At 44.6% G+C, this 19,724-nt stretch overlaps 1 protein-coding gene across 3 annotated transcripts in view; it reads left to right on the forward strand.

The window, feature by feature from the left end:
- LOC137155169 (syntaxin-binding protein 4-like) overlaps window positions 1-19,724 on the forward strand; it is a 119,689-nt gene that overhangs the window by 59,269 nt on the left and 40,696 nt on the right. For all 3 annotated transcript variants that reach the window (XM_067551259.1, XM_067551260.1, XM_067551258.1), the window contains exons 3-5: window positions 15,405-15,500; window positions 16,173-16,242; window positions 17,743-17,817. In XM_067551259.1, the coding sequence (XP_067407360.1) occupies window positions 15,405-15,500; window positions 16,173-16,242; window positions 17,743-17,817 (241 nt within the window). The remainder of the gene's footprint in view (window positions 1-15,404; window positions 15,501-16,172; window positions 16,243-17,742; window positions 17,818-19,724) is intronic.

Raw genomic sequence — 19,724 nt, forward strand, 5'->3', positions numbered from 1 at the left:
GCAGCTGCAAAGCCTCATAAATAGAGTATGGGAACCAGAGTCCCACACATTATATTCTGTGTGGTGCATATGTTTTTTATTTAAAAAAAAAAAAAAAAAAGATGAAATGACACATCCATCTGAATTAACAAGGAGAAATAATCACTGAGGTTCTTTAACAACCTTAGTCAAAGGGAATGAGGTGCTAAGAATTTCAGTTCAGCAAATGACTTAGATCACACAGAAAGTGGAATTTCAGTTCTCCTGATACACTAGTGCACTGCTGTTTGGTAGCTGTCTATTTTCAGCTTTCTGAGTGAATTGGTTGACGGTTGTGATGTCATCACCACTGAAGGAATAGCTCTGCTTCCATGGGGCTTCCACTTTGTAGCTGGGTTAGTCTGTGCAATGACAGGGAGCTCATAGGATTTCCATTATTCCGTGGCTAGGAAATTTCAGCTTCATAGATGAACAACCTTGGTTCAGTTGATGGGATTGCAGCTCTGGGAATGGACTAGCTTGGTCAGTGACTCAGTAGAGTGGCTAGCATGCACCAGCCTTTCATATGCTCCTAAATTATATAGTGTACCCATATGTTGCTGTATCACTTTCTAACACTATTCCTCCACCAAGTTCTACCCAGTAAGGGCCAGAGAGGCCTCTGTAAGGTGTGTTGCATTGCAATAAGATGTAGCAGGCAGTACTGAAGTCTGGTGATTCAGTTTCTAGTGCAGTCTTTCAGCTTTCCTTCCTATTCTGTTGTGGGACAAGCCATGATTTGGAGCCAGGTAAACTCATTCATAGTAAGCAACAAGTCTCTGAAAATCACTCTTTCTTCCCAGAAACTAAAGCAGTATAGTAATTGCCAGAGTACAATGTACTGTGCTATGTCTGCTGCTAAAGCCAGCTCTTAGCTAGAGCTGCAGAGCTCAGAATATGTTTTGGAAAAGAAAGAAGCACCTGTGAATCATAGCATTAACGCCTACGCTATTAATGGGCCAAATTTTGACCCTGGTGTAATTCTAGAGTAATTACATGGATTTAAGTGTTAGTCACTTACGCAAGTGTGACAGATCAGAGTTAAGCATTAGATCTGTTCTGTGGCTTTAACTTGAATCTCACACAATCCCAAATGAAAGTCCAAACAGGCTACTTAGTGGCTCCTAAAATCTTAACTTCTAATTAAGAATAGTTATCTGAGGCAGGTGCCAGTTAAGCAGCGTTTCTCAGAAAAGCAGAGATCCAATTATCCTCACCTTCATCTTCTTAGAACTGAGCGGCGTGTGGTTCCTCTGCAGCCTCTTTCATCCCAGACAGAAAAGAAGCCAGAGACTGCAAGAGCAACAGAGGGAGTCAGAGAAACATCGCCGTACATTGTTGGCTTGGAAGCTGCTCCACAGTGTCTGAGAAGAGGAATAAAGGTCTCAGTCCTGAGGAGCCTGGTGCCTGGGATGGAAGCTAGGCATTAATAGGCGGAAAGCACTCAGCTTTGAGCAGCTGATGACAATCTGGGCAACAACAATAGTTAGCCCTTACATAGTGCAGTTCATCTGCAAAGCTGGGTACCCATTACCATTTCTAGTTTACAAATGGGAGAACTGGAGCACAATGACTCACTTTGCCTAAGATCACAGAGCAAGTGTTGCAGGGCAGGAGCTGGTACTCAAGTCTGTTGGTTCTATTTGGTACCTGATCCACAAGACCTCAGTGTCTATTTGGCACCTAGCTGTTGAGCATCACTGAAAGCCACGAAGGATCATGACAGCTAGACTAAACAAACAGGGAGCCAGGGGGCCCCTTGACTCATAGTGGAGTTGGAGATCCAGGAGCACTGTGAGATTATGGGCCTGAGAATTTTTGCCAATGGCACTGGAGGGAACAGGGTTAGATGCAAAAGAGCAACTCCAAGGTCTGAATTTTGTAATGTACCATAAAGCACCTCACACATTCGCTGTCTGGGTGATTCTAAGGTATACCCTGACCTGAAATTTCCTTCATACACCTTTGCACTGCAAAAGAGAAACCATTGAGGACACCAGTCCCAAGTCCAGGACCTTTGCCAGAAAAGAAAGATTAAAGAAGTCCAAAATAGGCTAGATTATCTGGCCCTAAGTATGACTTAATAAGCATTATACTGGTACACCGATGCCATCACAATTAAAGGGGCACTGTCAATTTGATTTTGGTCCCAAATATAAATTGGGTTAAAATAAGTCTTTCTAAAATCTTAAAGGATAATATAAATGTCTCCACAAATTACAAAAAATGCCCTCTAAGGTACACAGTTGGCTTTTAAATTAATGTTCCTCTGTAGCATTTTGCACCCAAATATTGCTGCATTAAGAACTTGAAAATGAAATGGATAGTAAATAAAAGGGAAATCATCTTCATTGACTATCCTTGTTACAATTCAAAGGAACTGCAAAATTAACAACGCTCATATACAGTGATGTGTGAAGCAGAATTTAAAAATGCTTTTCCTTCTAGAAGATATTCATAACAGGTTGTAGGTCAAACAAACATTTGTTCACAATTTATGATTTTTAAATTGACAGTATCCCTTTAAGGTTTTAGTTTCAGTTCCATACAAATACCTATTTGCAAGAAGATTTACGAGCATGCTTAACTTGATGCACTAGTTACATAATCACTATTGCCAGCCACATGCATTCAGAAATCATGACTTAAGCCCCCCAAAATCATGAAATTGGCTTAAAAATCATGATTTAAATAATAATAAACATCAGCATATGTTTTTCTGGTTTCAGAACCATAGAGTTCATTTGCTTCAGGTTCTCAAGATTCCCTCTGCAGCCACGAGGACTAGATATTTACTGTTGTTTCAAATGAGAGCTGAGATTCTCGTGCAGTCACTCAACTCCAGGAGCTGGGGCTTTAAGAAAATCACCAAGTATCATGAGATTTGCGATTAAAATCCCCAGAGCAGGCACAGTGCTTTGAGGTCAAGTGAGTGAAGCTTTACCCATCACTAACTAACACAGTTCTTCTTGCTCTGGAGAGCAAGTTCTTTGTTTAAGTGCCATTCTGGTGGTTGTCCCTTTTCTTTTACCTGAGTGTCTTCTGCTTGAAACAAAACCTGTAGCCTTCTATTAATGGTTTACTCATGATTCATATTTTGGCAGAGTTTTTTACCCTCACCTTTTCTCTTTATAGCTGAGACATTAAACTATGAGCCAGCACTTTTGTGTTAACACACTGACTCATTTCCAAAGAACTCACATAATGGTTTGTGCCACCATCTTGGCCCCATAGACGAGGCAGGGACTGTCTATTTTTCTTGGTTGGTTCTAGGTGCTACTGTAATGATAAATATGATTAGTAGATGCTGACCGCTTGGAGTGAGATGTGATTGACTGGCCAGTGAAAGTTTTCAGAATGCTTATACACATGCTCACGTCAGTGCCGTCCGTTTGGGTTAGGACCTGTGTTTAAAGTGCTGATGCTCATTCAGTTGCTGGGTTGGAGTGACTTTGAGGAAGCTATTCTGATTTATTGGGGAAAATTCAGAGAAGAAACCTAAATAACCCATCTTTTTATTATTTATTTGTATTGCAATAGTGCTTAGTAGCCAGGGCCAGGACTCTGTTGTGCTATGGACTGTACAAACATAGAACTAAAAGATAGTCCCTGCCTTAAAGAGCTGACCGTGTAAAATTCAAGTTCTAATTATGAAGTGTATTCCCTGTTCAACCCTGTTCAACATGTTTGACATGATGTAGCCCTGAAGAGTGGAACCTCTTCATGCCCAGCCATTGAGCTAAAGGCTTTGGGGAGCCTCTAGTGGGTACTGTGGCAAGGAGGAGATGCAGTTCCGTGAGAGAGGCCAGGTTTGGAATCAGTCCTGGATCTGCCTCTGGTGTTGGGTACTGCCTTCTCACGGCTCTCTCTCGCTGTGCTCTAGCCTCCTTTCCACTGGGTCTTGTGTCTTTCCGCCTGCTGGGGGGCTGAATGCAACTGCAGAAACTGTGGGGTAGGTGGGGAAAGGCTGGCATGGACCCCAGATGGGCTCTGCACTGGGGGTGAGTGGTGGTGGGCTGCCAGCCTTGATGGGTGGGCAACCCTCATCCAGTGCTGAGCAAGGAGATCAGAGAAGGGCTTAAGCTGGTGGGCAGCACCTTGTGCATCTGAGAGGGAGTCTTGGGAGCTGTGGTGAGAAAGAGGAAGGAGATGGGAGCTGACTCAGTCTCTGTGTCTGTTTAGAATCCTAGGGGTACGAACTCCCCCCTTAGGGTTTGTGTGCAGTCTCCTCCCCACCCACCTCTCTGTAGTCTGGCTTTATCCCCCTCCCCATCTGGGCTATGTCCCACTCCAATTTCTGGTATTCGGGGCCTGCTTCCTCTGAAATCAGGGGCACTCTGTTGCCATTTTTCAGTTGATCACTTACAAAGCCCTGAAGTGTTCCTAGCCTCTGTTTGCCAGAAGCTGGGCATGGGTGGCGGGATGGATCACTCAATGATTACCTGTTCTGTTCATTTCCTCTGAAGCACCTGGCATTGGCCAATGTCAGAAGACAGGATACTGGGCTAGATGGACCATTGGTCTGACCTAGAATGGCCGTTCTTACATCCACTTCTTTGCCATTGAAAAATGAAATCACTGGCAAAACTCCTACTTATTATTAATCGGGGCAAGTTCGGGACCACAGTCCTTCGTCTTTGTGGCTAACTCCCCTCTCTGTGTATATAACTGTCCAGCTCAGCCAATCACCCAAGACATCTGCTGACTCTCCAGAAGTTCCTCCATACTGCTCCTTACTGTGCTCAGCAACTCAGATGGTTTCTTGCTTGTCCCATCTTGTCAGATTTCCCAACTGCCCGTTCTCTCCTGGTCACATTCAGCCCAGTAATTTCCATTCCATCCCATGTGCCTCATCCTTTGCACCTGCTCCCACAAAGGGGACACTAGTGTAGGTGAACAATTGAACAGCCTGACTATTAAACAGTGCCAGTGCAAAAGGATTCTCTTGTTGTAAAATGCTTATCTGAGAGTAGAAATAGGGCTTGAGCTGTGTCACAATTTGGCACTTAAGGCTTGTTTCTGTAGGTAGCACGAGACTCTTCTCCATTGGTTTTCTGAGTCTGAAGTTGATGCAATTTCTGCTGCATTAGGAGTACCTGCATATTGCTATGGAAAAGTCTTCAGTCTTTTATTACCCAAATTAAAGACCATGTGCAGGGACTAGACCTTTCAAGTGTGAGAGTAATATGGCCCTTTGCACTGCTTCAGATGTTTGGTTCTGATTCTAAAGTGTGTGGGGGGGGGGGGGGGGGGGGTGTTTTTTTTGCCAATAATGGAGGTAAAGTCAATGTTTTTCCCTATCAAGTTTGAACGTGTCTGAGACTAATACTGTGAGTAATCACTGATTTTAATAACCAGATCGGATTTTCTGCTGACATTTTGGAGGATAAAAGAGGATTTGTAGATACTCTGGCTATATTAAACCATTATTACAATTGATTCATGGACACAAAGGAGAAATGAATGATTACAGGTTTATTTTTTCAGTACCTAAACAGAAGAACAGCTAGAAGCTGCAGTCCTCAAATACACCTGTGTGTACATTGTGTGCGTGTTGCACTCTAGTTGTAATTCTCTGCGAATATATCATATTACATTATTTCTGTCCCATATTTTGCATTGTTTCTCCTTGTTGTCTTTCTAGCCGCTATTGTGTAGAAAGATGCATGGGTGACTGTTGGAGTCATCATAAGTATAAGTCTAACTGCCACATAAGACCATGGAGCACTAGATACTTAGAGGAGAGAGAATTGTCCTCTCTGAGCCTGTTAATCACAGCACTTGGTCTTGGTAGAAAAGAAATTGTGTCCCCTTAGATGTTCCGGGGAAATGTTTGCAAGACCTGAAGGAGGCTACCCAGGGCTGTCAGCATAGTATAACCATAGTTGAAGAATCCTAAGCCTGCCCCACAAGCATGATACTGGCTTAAAAATAATGAGGCTATCAACATTATTTTTATTCACTTTTTTTTTTTTGTGTATGAACCTTTTGGGTTTCATCTTTTAAATTTTTCTGCACAGTTGTGAGGGCTAGAAACTTTCATTTAAAAGCTGAGATTCTCCTGTAATTGTTTGACTGTAGAAGATAGGCTCTTGTGAAAAAAACCTATTATCAAGAGGGACACAATAAAATGGCTGGAGTTACCAATACTGTTTTCATAGACAGGCTAACTAGTTAAAATCTATGTACTTTTTTAAAGAGCAAATGTACCCAGATTATTGAAATGGAAAAAATTTCCAATATTCAGTTCATATTTCTTGCTGCTTGTTTTTTGTTTTTGCTCTTTGCTCAGTTTGGATAAACTGAACGTGCTAGTTAGTTCCACTTAGTGTCTAGCCGATTTCACTTTCAGGCTCCCATGCATTAGCCCAGGCAAAAGGCTGCAATGTTGGGGTTACAAACGCTGTAAGCAATGTTTGTGTGTACTAAAAAAAAATCCACTAGAATTTTGTAAATCATGGAAATATTTGCACTGCTCTTATGTTTTGTAAAGAACAGGCTTTACAAAAATATAAAGTTGTGCCGAATGACTGGCTGTGTCCCTTTAAACAGGTATATGTGACAGGAGTGTGTCTAGGGTTAAAAGAGGCTGTGGGCCGAGCTCTTTAATGGAGGCTGTGAAATGCAAATAAGAAAAAAGGAATTTGAACCTTCTCTCTCTCTCGTACCTTCTTCATAATGCACTATTAATTCCGATGCCTCCTGGAAACTCGTGTTTTCTATCCTGCCAATGCTAACCCAGAACAGAGGAAAAAAACATTAAAAATATGCCTCCATCTCTCCCCCATTGCTCTGTCTTGCATAGTGTTCAGCACTCTGTTAATGCTTAACAAATAATAATAAAAGAAACCTAAGTCTTCCAGTTTTCTTACTAATTAGAAAGAGATAGAAGCCACGACACCCTTTCCCCAGAAATGGGATTTGTCAGCATTTCTAACCATGCTCTCTAAATGCCCACCGACTGTGGTGGGAGGGTCACATCCTTCATAGAAACGTAATGAGACGTTGAAGTGGGTCACGAGGCCCGAAAATGAAATAACTTTTGCGCACACGTGCACACACACCCGTGTGCACTTTTGCCCTTGGGTGGATTCACTGTGTATGGGCAGCGCTCGGAGGCCTGAATCCTGCTTGGGATGCGTGTCTGCGGCCCCTGGAGAAGTCGGTGCGTGTTGACCTAAGGCCAGTCTTTTGGCTGTCATCAGCCCTGGCCCACCTGGGTTTCTGCCAGCACAACCCATATCTGTGGGCCCCCTGGCAGTGCGAAGTCCACCAAGTAGGGCACCCTCTAACCTCCACACCACAAGGGCCCCCCAGTTGACGATTGTCTCTCCAAAAGTGGGCACCAGTGGCCTCTGAAGAAGAGTGGACAAAGATCCTAGAAGATGTATAGACTCGGCACATTTTTTAGACATCTTCCATTGGCGGGACTCCTATGGAGCCCCACCTGCTCTCTCTTGGCTGAGCCTCTGGGGGATGATGGTGGCACAGACATCTCCTGCCATCCCTCTGGGCGTGTTCCCCTGGCGTACAGCTGTACCCAGCTGTGTACAATGGTATGTGTGCACACTGCATCCACTGTGCCAGGACAGTGAGTCAAACCCATGGTGTTCATCCAGCCCTGGAGCTCTCCACTTTGCCGCCATAGCTCCATCTCAGCAATATGGCTCAGACTGATACATATGTCCTTCACTGTAGCTTTCTAAATCTGGTTCTCTCTTGGAACTTTTAAAATACTCTTGGACATCTCACTGGGCAAAGCAAAGAGATAAGCGATTTAAAATAATCTCTGGGCTAGGGCAGATAATCTCTAATTAATTAATTAGAGGTGTTATTTACAAATGCCTCCTTTAGAAAGATGGTAAGGCAGCTAGTTCAGAATTTATGCTTTTTTTGTTTTGCTGGTGTCTCAAGTTAGGGGCAACTAACCCATTATCCCGCTCCAAAATCATGATGATTCTTTTCCAAATGTGGCAGATAAGTAACATTATATCTCTGTCCTTGAACTTCAGTGGTTGAGATTAGATTGTTTTATGGTGCTCTCGACCAGGGGTTCTCAAACTTTTTTTTCTGGGACCCCCCTTTGAAAATATTTCAGGCTATGACGACTCCCTCCATGCCATGCCACTCCCCCCCTGCCATGCCACCCTTACTTCTGCGTGACTGTTGGGGGCAGTGCTGCCTTCAGAGCACCTAGCTAGCAGCTGCTGCTGTTCGGCCATGCAGCTCTGAAGGGCTCTAGCTGGTCAGCCATGCGTGGGGCTGACAGTTGCAGCCGCGACATGCATGGGAGTTGACAGCTCACAATCCCACATAATAACCTCATAACCCCTTGCAGGGTCCCGACCCCCAGTTTGAGAGCCCCTGCTTTAAACTGAGTGTGCTATGGAGCATGATACACACAAAGACATAATCCATACCTTAAGGAAGCTTACAACTAATGTCAGACGTGATGTCAGGAGAGAAGGGTAATATGATGTTAGCAATGAGTACACTGAAGGAAAGACAGTGTAACATTAGAGCTGGTTGAAATTTTTAGATTTCAATGAAATTTTCACCATTTTTTCTTATTTTTGAGAGAACTGGTACATGCTTTAAACTTCAAAATTTGAAAAATGGGGGGAAATTAACAAAGCATTTTAAGAAAGTTTCTTCTGCTCTGGTGTCTCTAAGTAACATCAATAGAATGACAAAGTCACTCGGGGGTCACTGTGTAGCATGATGAACTATGGAGTTCAATGGTGAACTATACATAAATGTTTTAGCTGGCTGACTTCCTGTCGGTGGCATGGCAGGAAGTGGGTTTTCAGGGGAGGCTGGTTGCCTTGTCTCACGCTGCCAGAAGGACATTGTATGCACAAACAACTGATAAAATGACACCTGGATCTGGACCATCCTTGCTGTTGAGTTTGATTGTGCAAAATCAAACTGTAACTGATGAGCTTTTACAAAACCCAGATCCAGCTCTCTGTGAGATTTTAAATGAAAGCCAAGATCATGCTGACCATTAATATTGTTGTGAAATGCATGTCCAGGTGCTATGTAAAATGTTATATATGGATAATTAAAATAGGTTCTGAAAACCTGGCTCAAGGCAGGTTGACAGACAGGTTTTGGCCAGACAAAGGATGTATGTTCTCCTGGCCACCTCAGTTCACATGAAGCATTGTAAGCCAACACAGTTGAAGCTCTGTTTGCATATGAAGTCAACATGAGGATGTGAAGTCAGCACACCAGGGAATTAACCTTTGGGGTCATCCTGACTCTGGGGACTAACAGTGAGTTTTGGGGGATGTAAGGGGAATGCAAAAGGACACATCATCCTGCACCTGAGAAAATGATTGGGCAGGGCGATTACAGTCATGAAAATGGGGTCCTGTGATGGGGTCCACTCACCACCGTGGTGCCTCATGATGGCTGTCCCAGGGATTAGCTCTGCCAACCAGTGCATCCTGTCCTGGTGGTGCCTCTTCCATCAACATCTCTGCCTCTTGTCCTGCCTCAGTCCAAGTACGCAGCATCCTCTTCATGACTCGGCCCTCCGGCTGTGTCACCATCCGTGTTTTCCCCTTTCTGGGGGTGAAGTATCACGGTTCATTAGTCTAGCCACTTTCCCAGTGTTGAGACGAGGGGGGGACTCAAACCCACCCACTACTCCAGGTTCTGACCCAGCAGATAGCAGCCGCCTGATGTGCCTCTTCGACCTCCGTCTCTGTTGCTTCAATTCCCTGGGTGACTTCCCAGCAGCCCCAGCACCTTTGCCCTCTTCTCAGGGCCCTATCCAAAGTACTTTCTTATTCTCTGAGCCTCTCAGGGACACAGTTCTCATTCCCTGAGAACCCAGCAGCCACTGACCCTGCTCTGCCCTGCAGCTCCCTTTTTATGTGAGCCCACTGGGCCCTGATTGACTGCTCTGTGCAGCTTCCCTCCAATTGGCTGCTTCCTGCACAGCCTCCCTAGCCTGCTTTGAGGACTCATTTCCACCACCCTTTTCTGGGACAGGGTTGGCAGGCCCACGAGGCCTCCATTAACTCCTTCCTTTCCGGTGTGGGGTGGGCACCCCATCACCACTATACATATATGACAGCGCAGTGGTGTTCTTTAGGAGCTGATTCTCAGTTGAATCAGACAAGTTAGTGTATACACTGACCCTTTGGATGTAGTGTAAGGTGCTGGTCGTAACTAGAGTTAGTTGAAAAATGCAAGTTATTTTTCATGGGAAACTTTTTGAAAAAAATAATAAAAAAAAAAATACTCATGAATTTTCATCATTTTTAATGGTGGAATAAAGAAGAAAACAAACGTTTTTGGTTTTCAAAAACCTTTCATTTAAAAAAAAGTTGATTTTTTGAGAACTGAAATATGTTCCTAAAAGGTTTTGGCTTTTCAAGGAAAACTTCTGCCAAAATGAACATTCTTTGCAAAGATTTTTGTTCTGGTCAGACAGCTACTTTTCATTCTACATCTGTATGGAAAAGATTCTGGCTGGCTCTAGTTCTAAACTGTGAAGCCAGAGTTTTAACCTTTGATGATCTGCCTGCTTCGGAGACTGTCTCTGTCTCTCTGCCATGAAGCCACAGGTGAGCCCAATGGAGGCGCTCAGACTATAAACAAGAAGAAATAATTATCCAGTCCTTCTCTGTGAGAGCCCCTTGCCTTTAAACTCCCTCTTCCCTGGGTCCAGAATAGCTCACATCCAATGACCATCAGCTCATCTAGTCACCTGATCATTTGAAAAAGGGAGAGACTGCTAAGGGTGATTAATGGGTGAAGGAGAATTGTCTCTGGCTTGCTGGCTGGAAGTCTTATGGGATGGGTGCAATGACTGCAGTTTAGCTCTAGTGAGGGGAATTGGATGTCATGGACATCCTGAGAGATTGGGCAAGTGTGCTTATAAATCTAGATGAGGCCATGGTGTGGCTGAGATGTCCATTGCTGACCAGCAAATTCAGCCACATGACTCCGATTAACTTTAGTCAAGGGAAGTCATGTTGCTAAATCCCTTAGTTGACTTTGAAACCTCAATCTAGATCCCTTAGCATAGCATTAAGGTCACTGTTCTCCCCCAGAGCTGCCTCACTAAAAATATTTATTGATTTTTAATAGATTTTTAATGTCCTGTTGATTAGGATTTTTCAGAGCTGTTACAGGGGGAGGCCATTGGGCATAGAGGATCCCTGAGGTTGCTTTCCCAGTGGAACCACAGTGTCCCATGTTGGGGGGTGTGGGACTGAGCGTCCTGCCTTCTGAATACCACCATTCCTACCATGGATTCAGAGCGGTCAAATGGCTGATCAGTGGATCTCTGGGAAGATTTCTTAATTGAAGTCAGTCTTCTTAATCCCACAGTCCAGAGCTGTGGAATCAGGATTTAATGAGCCTGCAACAAATTGATCTCCTCTGCCTTTTCCTGCCAAGCAGCTTATGTAGTTCGGCATTTCCGTGGGTAAGCACCATAAAAACCCCCGCATTAAAATAACGTCCGCTATGTCACATTCAGAGGCAGAAATGGGTCGTGCTGGTCCCTGAGCAGAGGATGCTCTTATTCTGCACTTTATCTACAGAAATCTCTTGAATGCTATATAGAAATATTTGTCCCCAGTTCTGAGCTATGGTCTTGTTCCTGTTTATGACTCCAGTGGCATAAAGGGGCTGGAAACCAAATGGATTCCTTCCCCACCAAGAGATTCCCATGGTGGGTTGGAGGAACTTATTGATGAAGTTCATGCCGCTAAAAGCTCAGTTGGCACTTCAGGTTATGTGATCTTAGCTGGCATTCACAGGTTGTTGCAATGAGGAAAGTGAAGTGCCAATTGAAACTATTATTCCACTGCTTGAAACCACACTGCCTTGCAGTTCTCAGTGGCACTGCCAGGACACCAGCTTAAATCAATTAATATTGCTTGAGTCTTAAATGCAAGGTGACCCTCTCTTCAAAATGAAAATCTAGGGCTGTCTGTGGCAGTGTTTTTCATGATTGTGAAATACTCATGTGCTCTGCGTTCTGACTCCTATCTCTGATCTGCTTTGCCCAAGTCACGAAAGCTCCATTTAAAAGCAGGAACCTCTACTGCTTCCGCTAAAGGATTTTATCTCTGGAAGCAGTGGTAGCTTCATAAATCTCTGACTCAGCCACTACTAGGGGATGACCTGCAACATTTGCTGAACAGCATATGTTAACAGTGACATTTCTGTTCCCTGTGTTAAATCTAGTGGTTGATTGGACACTTTTTAGTTGTGGGAAGAGCTGAAGTTCTCTCTTTCTTGGGGGCTGCAGATGCTGCTGTCCACAATATGGCCCTATGTCGGAGCCTTTGTAGTCTGGTCAGAGACATTAGAGCTGTTAGTGATTTACCCAGCAGCAGAATTTGATTTGGATGTATTTGTCTATTTGAAATTATTTGATGGGGAGGTCTCTGGAGACATTCCTGAGCTACAGATTCCTTGGATACTCTGCTCCGTGACTATTGATTTGAGTACGCACTATTTATCAGTTGTTCATGCTGTCATTGGGCATCCAGGTCAAATAGTATTGTTTCTGCTTCTTGGCTGGATGACTCCCAAAGCCAGTTAGTACACAAGATGCGCCCACTAAAATTTCCACTGTGCAAACTACATGGTTGCAAGGTATTCTTTTTCCACAAACATTTCTACAAGCAAGACATTGCTCCCACACTGTTTTAGCTGGGAGAAGTGAATGAAAGGAATGGCGAATGCCATAGATTCATAGAAATGCAGAGCTTGTAGGGACTTTGAGAGGTGAAGTCCAGCCCCCATGTGCCAAGGTAGGACCAAGTAAACCTAGACCATCCCTGACAGGTGTTTGTCCAGCCTGTTTTTAATAACCTCAAGTGCCAGGAATTCCACAAGCTCCCTTAGTTGGAAGCCTGTTCCGGGTACTTAATTATCCTTATAGTTAAAATTTTTCCTAATATCGAACCAAAATCTCCATTGCTGCAGATTAAGCCCATTACTTCGTGTCCTTCCTTTAGTGTACATGGAGAACAATTGATGACAGTTCTCTTTGTAACAGCCCTTAATGTATTTGAAGACTGTTATCAGGTCCCCCCTCAGCCGTCTTTTCTCAAGACTAAACATGCCCGGTTTTCATTGGAGGTCAGGTTTTCTAAACCAGTTATCCTTGTTCGTTACTCTACTCTGGAGACTCTTCAATTTATCCACACCTTTCCTAAAGTATGGCATTAAATAAAGAGGCCTTGAGGAATTATAGACCAGTCAGCCTAACTTTGATACCTGGAAAGATACTGGAACAAATTATTAAACAAACAAACAATCAATCAATTTGTAAGCACCTTGAGGGTAACAGAGTTATAAGGAATCACCAGCACAGATCTGTCAAGAACAAATCATGCCAAGCTAATTTCCTTCTTTAACAGGGATGGGGAATGCCAGTAGATGTGATATATCTTGATTTTAGTAAGGCTTCTGACAGTGTCACATGACATTCTCATAAGCAAACTAGGGAAAAGAGGTCTAGCTGAAGTTACTATAAAGTGGGTGCACGACTCATTGAAAGGTCATACTCAAAGATAATTATCCATTCTTCACTATCAAACGGGGAGGGCATATCTAGTGGAGTGCCTGAGGGATCTGTCCTGGGTCGTTCACTGTTCAATATTTTCATTAATGACTTGGATAATGGAGTGAAGAGAAATGGCATCAAGCTGGGAGGGGTTGCAAGCATTTTGGAGGCCAGGATTAGAATTCAAAGTGACCTTGACACATTAAAGAATTGGCCTGAAATCAATAAGATGACATTCAATAAAGAAATGCACAACTACAAAATGAGAGAAGAACTGATTAGGTGGTAGTACTACTGAAGAGGATCAGGAGGTTACAGTGGATCACAAATTGAATGAGAGTTGACAATGTGATGTATTTGCAAAAAAGCTGATATCATTCTGGGGTGTATTAACAGGAGTGTTGTGTGTAAGACACAGAAGTAGCTGTCCTGCTCCGATGTGGCTCTGGTGAGGCCTCAGCTGGAGTACTCTGTGATGCCAATTAAGTCAAACTTTAGCTTACATACTAATACTTCTGGTTCTTCCTGTTTGTTCGGCGTACTCCTTGCATTTGTGTAGAGACACCTAGGCGGATTCCTCCATTGATTTCACTCTTGTTGCTCCTATGGCCCTATTGTAGTTTTTATCTTTCCTCCCCACACTCTCAACCTCTAGCCCGCTGTTAAGGTAGCCTTTTTTTATGCTTACCTGTGGGCTTTAGTCACCTGCCTCCTGTATACCTAGTTCAAAGCCCTCCTTACTAGGTTGGCATGTAGAAGTGCAAAGAAGCTCTGCCCCTTTTTGGTCATGGGTACCCTGCCTTTTCCCAGCAGTCCTCCTTCCAAGAACAGTATCTCATGGTTGAGGAAGTCAAAGGTCTCGCATAAGCACCATTGGCATTCATCTCCAGGATACCCGCGTTTCTGCTTAGGTCCTTACCCTCAACCAGAAGAATGGACAAGAACACAACCTGTGCCCCCAACTTCTTCACTTGCAGAGCTCTCTAGTTGTTGCTGATCTGCTCAGTGTCATACCTGGCTGTATCATTAGCGCCCACATGGATGAGCAGCATGGGGTAGTGGTCACAGGGATGGATGTGTCTTGGCAACCTTTCCGTAATGTCTCTGATGCATCTCCAGGAAGGTAGCACACCTCCCACGACATCATGTCAGGTCGGCAGATGCAAACCTTCATCCAGAAAGGGAGTCACCAAGCACTGGAACTCTACATCTCCCCGTCTTAAGTGCAGTGGCCATGAGCTTCCCAGCCTTGGGGACAGGTGTCTCCTCCTCCTCAGCCATTGAAATCTGCTCCTCACCTCCTACTGCCAGTTCAGCACACTAGTTCTTGACCACAGTGGATGGGGATCCTGAGTGGGGGTGGAGAACTGTCTGCTGCCCAATGTGGACAACAGCCAGTCTCCTCCCTGCAGAGCAGCTAGTTCTTCCTCCTCCTCTGGTGCTGCTATAGTCATCTGTAGATGGCTAACATCCTCCATTCCAGGTATTTCCACATGCATACTGTTAATGAAGCCATCTGTGTGAATTTGCTGTTCATACTTGAGTGAATGTTGGCAGTATTCTCCCATCATTAACTGGCATTGTTGAAACCCTGGGGAAGTAACATCCCATGAAGTATTAGTTCTTGTTAGGTGGGTTTGTGTTGGATTTGCCTTGTAAATCGAAGGCTTCTTCCCCCTGGTGAAATCAAGCTGAGGATGGAGGGGAGACTGTATTCATGACAAGGGGGTGACTGATGTTTGTATTTGGAACAGTCACTTTCCAGGACCCCCACGGTAGTGCTCTCCTGTGGAAGTTATGCCTGGTGCTAGCTGATGTGTAATCGAGTGACTTTTCTTCCTAGGTATTAAGGTAATCGGTGGCATCAAGGAGTTGACAAGAGAAGAATATGGAGTTTATGTAAAGAGGATCCTACCAGGGGGAGTGGCGTATGCTGATGGTGAGTTTGAAACCATGGGAAATAGAGAAAAAGTAAAAAACAGCCCAAGTTCAGAGTAATGATGTTCTATTTGAGGACAACTCACATCAAGCTGCTATACTGATCCTATTTTCTGAGGCTTCTTCCTAAACCTGCTTCTAGATCTTCTGGCAAACTATTTTCATGTCTAATGTCAAACCTGTCTCTAATTGTCTCTAAGATGTTTAGGTGATCAGTGCACCCCCTGCACTGAGACATCTATGTTACACAGCAGATTCTCTCCATTTTAGGGTTCTGCTTTTAAAATCAAATATCATTAGTCATGTGCTGCCTCCAGTCCACAAAGAGCTCCTGAGATGCTTTCTCAGTTTTGCTCACTCTTCACTCAGGCAAACCTCCCACTGAGTTTCTCCTGAGTAAGGAGGGAGTGGGAATTGGACAGAACTCTCAGGATTTGGCCATTTTGAACCAAAGCCAACATTGTTTTTTCCAAACATAATTGTGTCATTTGATCAGTTAATAAACATGTCCAACAATCCAAGCTAATATAAGCTGGCATCTCCAGATACAGGAGCAATTCTATATCGCTCCAAAACCTTCTGCATTTTGTGATTTGCCTTTATATCTTACAGGGAATTAAAACATAGCACAGGAAGGATTAACCGTCCTTTCAATGTCTCTTGGTTTATTTAGGACGCTTACAGCCAGGAGACCAGATCTTGGAGGTCAACGGAGATTCTCTGATTGGAGTCACGAGTGAGAGGTACTATATCCACATGCATTCATTTCAGTTCCATGAAGTTCTGTAATGTGTGATGGGGAACAGTTGGCATGAAAACTATTGCAGTGCTGCTGCTGTCCATATCCTGTACATAAACAATGAGCCTCTGGTTCCAGTGCTGTCCGTCCAACACTCCTTCCCTAGACCAGCATCCCTATAAACTCTTCCATTAAGAAAAGCTTCCTTGTAATAGAGCGAAGAATTCAAACTGATTGGAAGTGATTTTAACCTTTATCCAAAATGCAAACTCAACCTGAACCCACCCACCCTCTGAGGTCAGAAGACATGGAGATAACTTCATTGCCCCAGTATTTTTGACTTTTACATTCCGTGCAATAACAGTGCACCGGGCACTCTGCAAACACAGCAAAAGACAAAGGTCTAGATTCTGGGCTGCACCTCTCTTGTGGGAAGGTAAAGGCCCTTTATACCACCCTTGTGCCTCCAGGTTCTGGGTGCTCCATGGGTCGAAGTGGCCCTGGGCATAAGTTAGCGTAGCCCAGAGAGCCTTATATGGCTCACTATGAGCTGCTTTGCATCCCAGAAGTGCTACCGTGCAGACTGCTCTAGACATTTCTCCTCCTGCATACAATAGGCCCCCACCCTCAAGCCCCATTTCCCAGCATGTCCCTCTGCTGGCAGGCTATGTAGCACTGTGTACCAGGTCCCAATGCTGCTTCTGCACTGGGGGAATCCCCTGAGGGCTGCAATCTGACCCAGGACTCTGCTCCAAGGAGGTTACAGGATAACTGAGACACTAACAGTCTGTGAATGAGAGAAATTCAGATGTCTAAGAAGAAAGGTTGAAGGTTAAAACTTTCTGGGGTTCCTTTTGTTCTTTAAATAGTGTAGCAAATTTTGTAGTTGCCTTTGATGTTTTTCATTGTCACTGTGCTTCCCAAAACAGCTGCATGGAAAAAATAGCAGGCATAGTACCCTAATCTTCCTGCTCTTAAAGCACTGGTCCTTTTCACTTTAGGTGACAGAAAATCCCCATTAGATTTTAATACCTGAGTGACATAGGCCATACGCTAAGTCTCTCTCGATGTCCAACCAGTAGAGAGCAAACACACACACTGCAGGCTTTATTCATGACTGTGCGAGAGCTCTGTAGGTGTGGTGGTCTGAATCGGGCCTCATGTAAGGGAAGGAAGGTTTGCATTGTAGATGCTAGGTGAGGAAATGTTTGCTAATGGGTTGGCCTTATTATTTGAGGGTCCCCTGCTAGTGCAGCAGGAGGAAACTCAGGCTATGATTTACCTTCCCTCCATCTCTGCTGCCAGACAAGGGAATCGGGGCCACCTGAGAGATGTTCTGTCTATCAATGGCCCCCTGCAAAAATGCAGTCATTAAGGTTTGCCCAGTACATGGCTCACTGTTGTTTGAGATGCTGATGTGTGAGCCCTCTGACACACAACTGTGGCCCAGTGTTGACCTGTTGTCCTCTTTTTGCACCTGATACTCATTCTTATCTTCCCACAGAGCTGTGGATATTCTCAGGACAGCCTCCGCCACCAGCCACATGCGCCTTCTAATAGCTCGGGACGATGATGCCAGGTGAAGTTTCATTGTGTTCTACCAGGGGTAGGGGAACCCCCCTTCCAATGAACAGAAAACACCCACAGCTTAGTGGAAGTGACAGACATTCACCTGGAGCTTGTGCACATGATGCTTATCTGCCAGAAATGTTTCCCTCTTTGCCATTAGTGAAGCGGCAGGAGAGAGTTGGCTTGGTTTTGGATTGCCAAGGAGGTGGCTTTGTCGAAGTATTTTATTTCTGGATTGCAGTCTTTGACTCCCAGTTCATATCCTGGCTGAGGAATGCCTTGGACGCCAGTTCATTTTTCTTCCTGTTCCAGCAGTAAATTGCTATCCTGCCTTTCCCCTGGTCCTGGCTCAGTTACTCTGGCCAGTGAGAAGAGGGAAGCGGAGCCAAGCCTATGCTCCCTTCCAATCAGCTCCCTTCCTGGAGCAGGCAGGAAACAGGTGAACAGCCCTGATCACTCCTACGCACCCAGACCAAAGTCTAGGGGTGGGTGGTTCTCATTTGCCCCTCTAGGCTAGAGGCTAGCCCTAGGCAATTAGTCAGACTTGGGGAGTGGGGATAAAGATAACCTCTACACTGCATGGTGGAAACACCTGGCCAGGCGCCATAGGGCTCCTCACACTGTGTTCTGTATATGATGAACCCTATATCTGGACACGGCAGGGGATAACGTGGCTTGGCAACTCTGGGCAGGTTAGAAGCAGGTGTTGGTCATAGTTATTGTCACAATCAGTTTGTTTCTAAGCTGATGCCCCTGGAGGCAAGTAATCTGCCATTACCCTTGTTCGTCTGCTTCAAGCTGCTCAGACATGTTACTAATATCTTAAATTGCAGCAGATGTTTCTAAATATATACATATATATGAGTTTGCATGGCTTTGTCTGAAGCTACGGTTACTTCCCACATCTGTCAACAGTGCCTCCAACCACCCTGAGAAATAGATTGCTGTAAATTGATAGGACACAGGCAACCAAACTTTAAGCAATTTATTTGGTCTTCATTTGCTCTTGGTTATCTGCTAAATCTGCAAAAGGTTATCCAGAGGGAGAGTTGGGCAGTAATCAGTTTAATTTTTTTTTTTTTTAAAGATTTGCAGAGATTTCGCTTACATAATCGTCTCACAAAATGTTTAATACATGAATACATATCTCCAAGATTAAAGGGGGTGGAGGCCGGGGAAGGCTCTTTATGCTTGCTTATTTATTTATTTATTTTATCCCATATTATCTTTTAGCGATGTCCTTGAGCCCTGAGGAGTAATCATCCTTCTATCCACTTTACTGTCAGGAGCATTCATTGACGCAGATGCAGCCATGGTTGGTGGCACGCGCGTATTGCTGTCCCTTTTTATAGCAGCTGTCAGGCTCTAAGAATGACTCAGCCAATCGCTGGTGAACACAGGGAGCCTGAATCTTGTTTCCATCCAGGGCCCCCTTACACCACTCTGGCAGAGTAAGGGGGCCTTAGAGAAAATGAGAGTCAGGCTCAGAGTTCTTACCGCATGGAGGGCCCAAATGGGCATTGGCATCATACAGTCATGTGAGTGGAGTAGGAGGTGGTCTTGCGTTCAGGCTTCACTAATACAAGCAGGAGAGTGCAGGATCACTGACAGGACAGCTTACACTGTTGTTGCAATGGAAAATAAGCTTTGAGCATCTGATGCAATTATTTACTGTCCCGCTGGTGCCTTGAAACAGGGTGGTTTGCCCTGTCTGCTGGAGAGCCTAAGGCTGAGCCAGCCCTGATTACAGGATGAGCCCCACCTGAGTGGAATCAGGTGAGTCCAGTGTAAAAGGCAGCAGGAAGCTGTAGGAAGGGGTGTTAGCTGAGAGAGTAGCTGAGCATGCCTGAGGAGGCCTGGCAATAAACCGGGAAAGCTTAGGAGACTGTGGAGCTGGCGGAAGGAGAACTCAAGGAG

Source organism: Emydura macquarii, unplaced genomic scaffold, assembly GCF_026122565.2.
Source record: "Emydura macquarii macquarii isolate MOO-44397 ecotype Brisbane River unplaced genomic scaffold, CSIRO-AGI_Emac_v2 contig_1348, whole genome shotgun sequence".
NCBI classification, from domain to species: Eukaryota; Metazoa; Chordata; order Testudines; family Chelidae; genus Emydura; species Emydura macquarii.